At 31.7% G+C, this 9,204-nt stretch overlaps 1 protein-coding gene across 1 annotated transcript; it reads right to left on the bottom strand.

The window, feature by feature from the left end:
- Window positions 1–4,546: 4,546 nt before the first annotated feature.
- LOC114178391 (E3 ubiquitin-protein ligase At1g12760-like) lies at window positions 4,547–9,204 on the bottom strand. The gene is made up of 5 exons (XM_028064256.2): window positions 8,441–9,204; window positions 7,498–7,617; window positions 7,183–7,315; window positions 5,798–5,962; window positions 4,547–5,430 (listed from the first exon to the last, which is right to left on the bottom strand). Exons 1-5 carry the CDS (start codon window positions 8,983–8,985, stop codon window positions 5,257–5,259), a joined length of 1,137 nt encoding a protein of 378 aa, XP_027920057.1. The 5' UTR covers window positions 8,986–9,204; the 3' UTR covers window positions 4,547–5,256.

Here is a 9,204-nt window from a genome sequence, read left to right as displayed (position 1 = left end):
TATTATATAATTTAAAATGCGTATGATTTAATTTATAATATCTATTTTTATTTCAACTACTTCTACGAAAATTCAGCTTTATAAATATTTTAATATAAATATAAAAATATATTTAATTATTATTTAGATTTAGGAAATTATGATTGATATATTGTAAATATTTAATATTTTATTACATTTTGTTCTCTATATATAGAATACATTAATAAAATAAAATAAAAAGTTTTTCCATACAACATACCTCATATTTTTTTATATATGTTCAATTTATTAGGCTTCTAGGATGAAAGAAAATTTCTCACAAGTCGTTATTCCACATTTTAATAGTGAAAACTATGATATATGAATAGGAAAAATGCAAACTTGTCTAGAGGAATTAGATTTATGGAAAGTTATGGAGGAAGATAATGATTGTTTGAAAATTCCACCATGATCCAATTCAAAATGCAAAAGGAAGAAATGACAAAGAAGGCAAAGGCAAAGTCGTGCTTGTTTGCATGTGTTTCACAAATGATCCTAATCAAGATCATGATCCTAAAGTCACCTAAAGAAATTTGGAAGAAAAATATGAAGGGAACTAGAAGATTCAATGTATGAAATGATTAAACTTGGAGTTTGAACTATAAAAGATGAAATAGTATGAGACCATTAAGGGATGCTCAAAAAAATGGTTGGGTATTGCTTTCAAGATAAAATTGTTGGAAAAGGAAATTCAAAATGTGAAAATTCTAGTGACAAATGTCGGAGAAATATAAACCATCTACATATATGATCCAAACTTAATTAGGATGCAAACTTATGGAATTTTAAGAGTCATATAATTATAATATGAAATATGAGGGCCACATAATTATAGTATGGAATATTATGGATGTTAAAAATTTTATGGGTTATAAAATTGTGAGAGACATGAGATATATGATAAATATAACAGATATGTTATATCGCGGAACTTGTTATTTTATTCATATATTCTATATATACAACAAAATCTAACAGAATATAAAATATTTACAACATCTCAATATTGATGTGCTAATTCTAAAATAATAACTAATTTATAAAATTAAAATATATTTTTAAAAGCATAAATATTTGCTAAAAACTAATTTAAATAAAAAATATATTAAGTAAATATTCTCAAGAATGGATTATATAATAAACCCTTTATTTTCTACAAAAGCAACTGAAAAAATAATTTGCTTTAATGCAAAAGATGAGCATAGGCACCAAATGTGACAACCAATACTTAAGTCTAAATGATTGTCAATGCTTGGAGATTATTGCTTTGTTGGAGCAATTCAAAACGTAGTCCAGACCAAGTATTACTCAAAGAATGAAAGTCATTAAAAGAGATCGAGCAAGTCATGAATGAGGTCGTCTTACATGGGTCTGTTTTTTTCCAATGATAGTAAAGTTGAAATTGGTCTGGACGAAGTTGAAGTTGACTAACATAATGTTATCTTCAAGTCATTAGAAGGTATTATGAACCTTGATGTCGATATGAGCAAGTACCTTATTTATCATCGAGTTAGTTAAATCAAGCTAAGGGTGCGTTTTTCATCCTTTGTCGTATTTCACAAAATGGTCAATGGAAAATAGTCATCAAATGACTTTACGTGATTTTTTTTAACATAAAGCCACAATATTATTGATCCAAGAATTTTTCTTTTCCAAATGCGGATTTAGATGAAATGCAGACTTAAATAAGTGCGGACTTAAATGAATGTCTACTGTATTCTTTTGTTAGAAAAGATATGCAAATACCAAGATCCTCAAAAAGATATCAAGATTTATTACTAATTTTTCATATTTCATGGAATTTTTCTTGCAAATTTGTTATAAAATTTTGCAAGAAAAGAATTTTTTTCATTTTTCTAAAAGTTCTAATTGGTAGGTAATTCATTCATTCATAATTATTTCTTACAAAATTATAAAATTTGCAAGTATTTCCTACAAAAATTTATGTGAAAAATGTTTTGTACAAAATATTTTGCAAAAACATTGATAGCAATTTGTTGCAAATATCATTAAAAGATTTGTAAGTATTTTCTACAAAAAAAATCAAAATAAAATTGACAAGAAATATTTATTTTTTAGTAGTGATTGTAGATGATGAATTAAAGGATGAAGTACTTCTTACAACATCATATGTTTGTTGGAAAGATCTCAAAAAAATAACAGTAACCAAGCGCGGAAGCAAAACCAGATCAAATCTTCTCTAAATAAATAATATGCAAAATAATAAAATGCATAAAATAGAAAAGGGAGGAACCAACAAACACCAAAACTTTTGACGTAGAAAAATCTCAATTGGGAGGAAGAACTTACGGGACCTTGTCCAGTCAAAACTTCCACTAATAAAAATCAATGGGTACACCACAAGTTCTCTTGGAGATTCTAAGGATCAACATAGCATTATTCTCTTCACCGACAAGATGGATAACAAATCCCAATGGTTATTTTAGATAAACAATAGAGTGAGCCCCAATATATGAGAAAAGAAATAAAAAAAATTTCTCCAAGGTAGCTTCTCTGCACAGACTTACACAGAATAAACTGGTTGCTCTTTTCTTCTTCTTGACTCTCTCTGATGGCTTCTCACTAGAGACAATCACAACTTCTTTCTCTCTATCTCACTCTATTTTTCTCTCATCTCAAACTTGACGCAAGGGTTGCATATTTAAATTGCATAATAAGTCGAGAGTCCATCAAACAATATCTCCTTCTATTTTTCTTAATTAAATCAGTGTGGACCTAATAAATTGGTGACCCACCTGACAATGTTACCGCTAACAAATCTACAAAATGTTGGATTATAAATAGTGGTTATACAAACCATGACTCATGATGGAGCATTTTTCAAATAGCTCAATAAATCAGATATTTTAAAAGTAAGTATTGTGAATGGAGAATAACTTATTGTGAAAGGTATAAGAACATCATTGTTAAAACTAATTCATGTGTCATATTGTGAAAGGTACAAGAACAATTGTTGTTAAAATTATTCTACAAGATATATATGCATTTGAAAAAGTATTTATTATTTTATATAATTAAGAATGTCAATTGATTTATCATTTTCCAAACTTAAAATTCCTCTTAAGATATTTAATTTTGAAAATAAATTAAATCCATGAATATTTAACAAATTATCATGTTTTAAAGATTTTTCAAGGTTTAAGCATTTTTCTTTAAAAAATGTATAATCTAGTGGCTTTAATTTTTTAAACACTAATTAAAAAATTAAAAATATCTTCATATATTTTAAATTGTTCAAATTTATTCATACTTCATTTTTGTGATGCAATTAAAGCCTCAATTCTTCTCTTCTTTTAAATTTTTGAATAACTTGATTCAAAATTTGTACTTGACATATCTAGATATTTTTATATAGAATAAAAAATTATAATATATAAAACACTACTAAAGATAAATATATAAAATGAATAAATTAAAACGATAAAACCTGATTCTAGTTGTTGATAGTAGACTTATAGTATCTTAAAATTTTAAGTCTCTTTTTCGTTCTCAAGTCTCAACTTTTTCACAAACTTGCAGATTTATTTATTTTAAGATTAATCATTAATAAAAATAATTATTACTGGTAATAAATCTTTTTTCCATAAACTTGAATTATCTTTCTACAAAAAATTCAACTTTGAATTATGCTCCAATTAATCTACTATCCACCAAAAGATTAAACCATAATCTAATTAATAGTTTGTAGAAAAATTCACTTCCTCATCAAAATATGGAAAGAAAAACTCAATCCGAAAATTGGAAAGTACCAAAAAAACAAAATTAGACAAAAGACATACATTTCTAATTCTAATATAAATCCAAAATAGAATAAAAATAATAATACAAATATAAAGAAAATACATACTAAAAAAATGAGATGAAAAAATTGATATACACAATTTAAAGAATATAATATATCAAAACCCTGAAAAAAACTATTAAAAGAGAAGAAAGTTAAGAGACAAGAAAATTCATATAAAAATAAAAAAAGAAAATAAAATTTAACTGAATTATAAGAAAACAAAAATAATTAATCATTCTCAAACCCTAAACCTTAAACAAAATCATAACTTATTAAAAAAATATGTTAAATCATTAATTATCATTTTTATTACCAATAAAAAATTTATAGATAATAATTTAATTAAATTTTATTCTTAAAAATAAACTTATAAAAATTTAATAAAACTAATAATAAAATACTTTTTTAAAAATATTTATTTTAAATATAATTTTATAATTAATTTAATAGAAACATATTATTTTGAGATTTTTTTCTTATTGAAGCTTCTCTATTTACTTAAAACTAGTAAAATTCTTTTTGAAACCTTTTTTTTAACCTAAAGTGATTTGTTTCTTAACCTAAAGTGAATTCATAAAACTTTTTTATTTAAATCATAAAATAATAAATCTACTCGCCCTATGGTTGACTAAAATTTCGTTTTCTTACGGAACACTACATTTAATATTTTCTTCACAAACATAAAATAAACCAAACATGTACATATTCAGAAACTCGTAATAGACATATAACCACTCATCATTATCAGTAATAAAAACTGATGTCAAAGCCTAAACTCTTCGAATTTCTCCCATAATATTTGTGCCAAGAGACATTATGAACTACATTTGGAATGTGTAAAACTACAACCACGCCACCAATATCAGATGAAAGCAAAACCATAATTGGAACTTCTGAACTGTCATGTGATTCAGCAAAAACAGGAGCTGCAAATTTTCAAAGACCAAAAGTTCTTCCTCCAATTCAGCTTGTAGCCACACATTATTTTGGTCTTGTTCTTCAGCAATAGAATCAACAACCAATCGAGATCGTGGTAAATAACCCAACACTTGCAACAGCCTCAATTTGAATTCAGAAAATCAGTGACTAAGAAAGTGGTAGGTTGAACCGACCGTTATCAAATGGTACACCAGACATACTTATGTTTATAAAAGACAGTGTACTCTCAAGAACAGTGATGATAAAAAATATTTAAAAAATGAACCAAACTGCCTTGAGATGATTATTTACGGTATACAATGAGCAGATATACATAACCAGAAAGAAGCCACTCAAAACGAAGAATAATCAAAACAACTATCACTACGAGAGTATGCATCAGCAGCAACTACAATAAAGGCTTGTATTGGATTATATAAACAAGTTGTGCCTAATATACTGTGAACCAAAAGATATGCAATTTCCCCAGCAGGCTGCTAGAACTTTTCTGACTAAACTTCGTCTTGACCATGACTGGTACTTTTCAAGATATTGTACTTGCAGAGGGGGCAAGTAGCATTGATATGCAGCCATTTGTCCACACAGGAACAGTGAAAATGGTGGCCACAAGGAAGTTGCCTAAGTTCAACCCCATCATCATAAGCAGAAAGACAGATGCAACATTCCTACAGTTTGCAAACCAAAATTTTTCAGATTAGCCGCACAACAGAGGGTGTAATCAGTTTTTCTAACGCAAACTATTAATCTCATCAAAATTATCTCCCATTTTCTGGAACCACTTTGTCGAAAAATTAGATTGAAAAGCAAGGCCAAAACGGAAGAGATGGAAGGCGGAATAAATACATAACGGATTCTCCGATCTGGGAATGTGTTCACAAAACAACTGTGCTATGGCTTATAACAAGGCCATTGTTTTGGAACAAACATGGATTTCCCTTTGAAATATATTGAAAAAGACAGACAGAACAAAAAGAATACAAGGGAAAGGGAGAAAAAGGCCAAGCCAACGAATAACAAAAAAGAACAGCATACCGCATCCTCGTCAGAAAGAACATGTTCAATGGGAGAATCAGTATCGCATTCAGTCATTATTCCTCCAGCAGTTCCTTGTGTATTCCCATCAAGTTTCTCATTAGTTTCAGTTCTCTGGAACTTGAATTTTGACAATTGCTCAATATCTTCTTTTGATGCCCCTTCCTGCTTTTTCGTAATCCCGAACAAATGAGAAAAAAGAGATTAGACAAGGAACAGTACAATTACTAGATTACAACAATTATCACAATTAAATACTCAAGAATCAATAATATATTCACAATGCACCAAGTTGTAGGAAAGTAATCATATGACAAATTTCACTCCTCACAAATCCTAAAAGGCCAACAATGTCAACCTGAATGAAGCACACAAATCACAGGATAAAATGTTATCTAAAAAAAATATATATACAGGACGTGCCATTTTGTTGTGAGTATATGATGTTATAATTCACTTCATCTTCAACACTAAAAAGTCTCAGGGACATTCATTTAACAGTCTCCATTTACTCATCACAGTTGGTAAAACCAACTTTCATATCATACATATGCAAGTATCAAAAATTAGTTCCACCTCATCAAAAGTCACTTTTGCGTGACAAGCTTCAGAGTTTATCGCAATATTTCTCGTACTTGTACTAAACATTGATTCCTTCAATGGTTACCCAGTGTATTTATTATGATAGAAAAACATTTCCTTTCATCGTATATGTATTCACAAGACTGTTTTATTTTATTCAGAAAGGCAAAACGTAGTAAGTAAAAGAGACAAAAATTAGTGTCTAGAAGATCAGGTAAGAGACACAACTGAGTCAAATAGCATTATCAACCTAAAAATACTCTGGGTTAGCCTAGGTTATTCACCTTAAACAGTAGAACAAACAAAATACTTCCTTTGTAACAATTCATGGGACTCGCTGAATACAAGGTATAATAGATCAATCTTTATCCATCCCAATCATATTCCATTCCAAATTTCTGCTAAGAATCTTATACACTACAAGTCCTATTAAAGTCGCACCACAACTAGCAACAATAATGAAAATTAAAAATTTCACATATTTTGCCCGCACAAGACAGCTTTTCCTTCACATCCAACACGGTTTGATCCACAAAAAATAGATCCTACAAGCTAACATATGTGTCTCTTTCTACCAAATGGCAAGTCTATATTTATTCTGAGTGCATCCCTCCATTTCATTTAGCTTCAATAAATTCAAAAACTCAAACATTTGGAGCCACAAATATCACCAATTTTCTTTAAAGACTCGGCAGATAAATGTGGATAAGTAGAGGGAAATTTAAGGACACGAACACTTGAGGCGCTAGATTCATACATCCATACTAACTCATACAAGAACCAGTAATGACACCATAATGTACCTGGTCTGCAACTGCATACAGGAGTGCAATGATACATGGTAGACAACAGCAAACAGCTATACCAATGATGCATGCTAGTGCAATGCAGAAAACGACAAAGAAAACATCAAAACCCAGGAAGGCTATACATAACCTGCAAAGCAAGTAGAATTTGTCAACGGTAATCAAGTAAAATAACTGTAGGTTTTCCAAAAAGGAAAATAAATTACACATAAATACAGTTACAGAAGTATGAGCAAGTTGCACAAGCACGAGTCAGATACAGGACAAGAGAGAGAGAGAGAGAGAGAGAGAGAGAGAGAGAGAGAAACAAACCAGTAAAGCAGAGGAGAATGTTGGACCAAAGCTTCACTGTCAGCTGATATCCAGTAGAATCCAACAACCCACCAAATGAAAGAAAACATTGTGTTGGCTGATTCCAAATGCTTGGCCATACTGTTTGGGTAAAATGATGAATGAATCAATAATTGATCGTACTATTTCCCGATCTAAATAAATATTGGACATTGTATTACTTTTCCAACCCTTAGCTTCTGATTATTTTGAAGAGATGAAACATATGCACAGAAAATGGAAAAAAAAATGCAACAAACTGACCCACATATAACTTTGTTGGAAATTATATCAGGCGAATAGAGAATTTTTCCCTAATCATCCATCATTAAGATTTCCAGACTTAGCCACCATACTACTGTGCTAAAAAATCATGTGTTACTAATTTGTCTATACTTAAAACATACACATTTACACCCCTGTTTTAAGAGAGTGAATAGAAAATAACTTTACTATCTAACAATTCAGCCAATTATTAGATGAGAGAGCCTTTTATATCACCTATTCCTACAAAGTTACATCATCCGTTTCACTCGCTCAAAGCAATTTGAGAGAGATTTTAGAGATCCCAGAGTATTACAAAAGTTGGAAAATCAGAGCATTTGATATATTTTGAACTGACAAAATTCTTTTTTTAACTAAGCATCGAGAAACCCAAAATCTCCCCGCGGTTTCTCTGAAGCATGAAGTGAAGGTTTGGCAGAGTTTTCAATTAAACCACGTATCTCTGAAATTTAAATTAGTTAAACGACTTTCAGTTACATCATAGCAAACACTTAAAAGCATGCTGGTTCCTTAAATTCATTTGGCAAACTCAATTCATTATAGTCCAGCGCTATAGTAATAAATGCATATGAGATGTAAAAAGAAGGGAAAAGTACTCATAAATTCAAAGCGCAACCTTGGTTACTGATAAGAAATTTACCTTATACCATCGTCCTCGAGCTGCGGCAACGACACGTAGTGTCCAGAGCCTTCCATCGAAGCCGAACTCAAATCCCCGCTGCCGCCAACAGCAACGGCGGCGCTGGACTGTTCACGGCGGCGCTGCCGCCTCCGGTACTCAAAGCACACACACGCGACGTGAAGAACGCACTGCATAGCGTAGCCTACTATCCACAACCTCAGGGGCATATTCGGATTCTCGTCGCGACTAAGAATCAAGACGGTGGCGGCCGCGGCGACGAACGCGAAGTTCCAGAGAATATCCAAGACTACAACGGGCTTCGAATAGGCCCAATCGCTCTGTCTTTCTTCCAATTGCTCCGCCGCCGCCTCCCGCACGACCATCGACGGCTCGCGCATCAATCGGCGGCCGCTCGCCTGCCTCAGGAAGCGTGCCGCCTCGCGTAGGCTGGGGCGGCGGAGGAGACGGCGGCCGGAGTTAGAGTCGTCGGAAGAAGCGCCGAGGAACGGCGTGGGATCGGCGCCTTCCTCGGAAGAATGGTTAGGTGACCTTGTGGTGGCCATGTGAGGCGCTTTAGGACATCTGAATCTGAATCTTGCTGGGATTGCTGGGACAGTGTCAGAAGAACAAGGGATTCCAGAAATCAACGATTCAACGGGGGTGAATATGGAAATACCTATTATCTGAAATCGGAAATTAAATCATCATTATTTTTCTCTGAGTTCAATGAGGAGATATCACAACGGTGCCGTTTTGATCTTCGTCACGCGCATTCGTCTTTT

This window comes from Vigna unguiculata, chromosome 3, assembly GCF_037176805.1.
Source record: "Vigna unguiculata cultivar grain cowpea cultivar isolate G323 ecotype 2 chromosome 3, ASM3717680v1, whole genome shotgun sequence".
Classification (NCBI taxonomy): domain Eukaryota; kingdom Viridiplantae; phylum Streptophyta; class Magnoliopsida; order Fabales; family Fabaceae; genus Vigna; species Vigna unguiculata.
The sequence above is the reverse complement of the archived record's forward strand: the minus strand, read 5'-3'. Positions and strand labels throughout refer to the sequence as shown.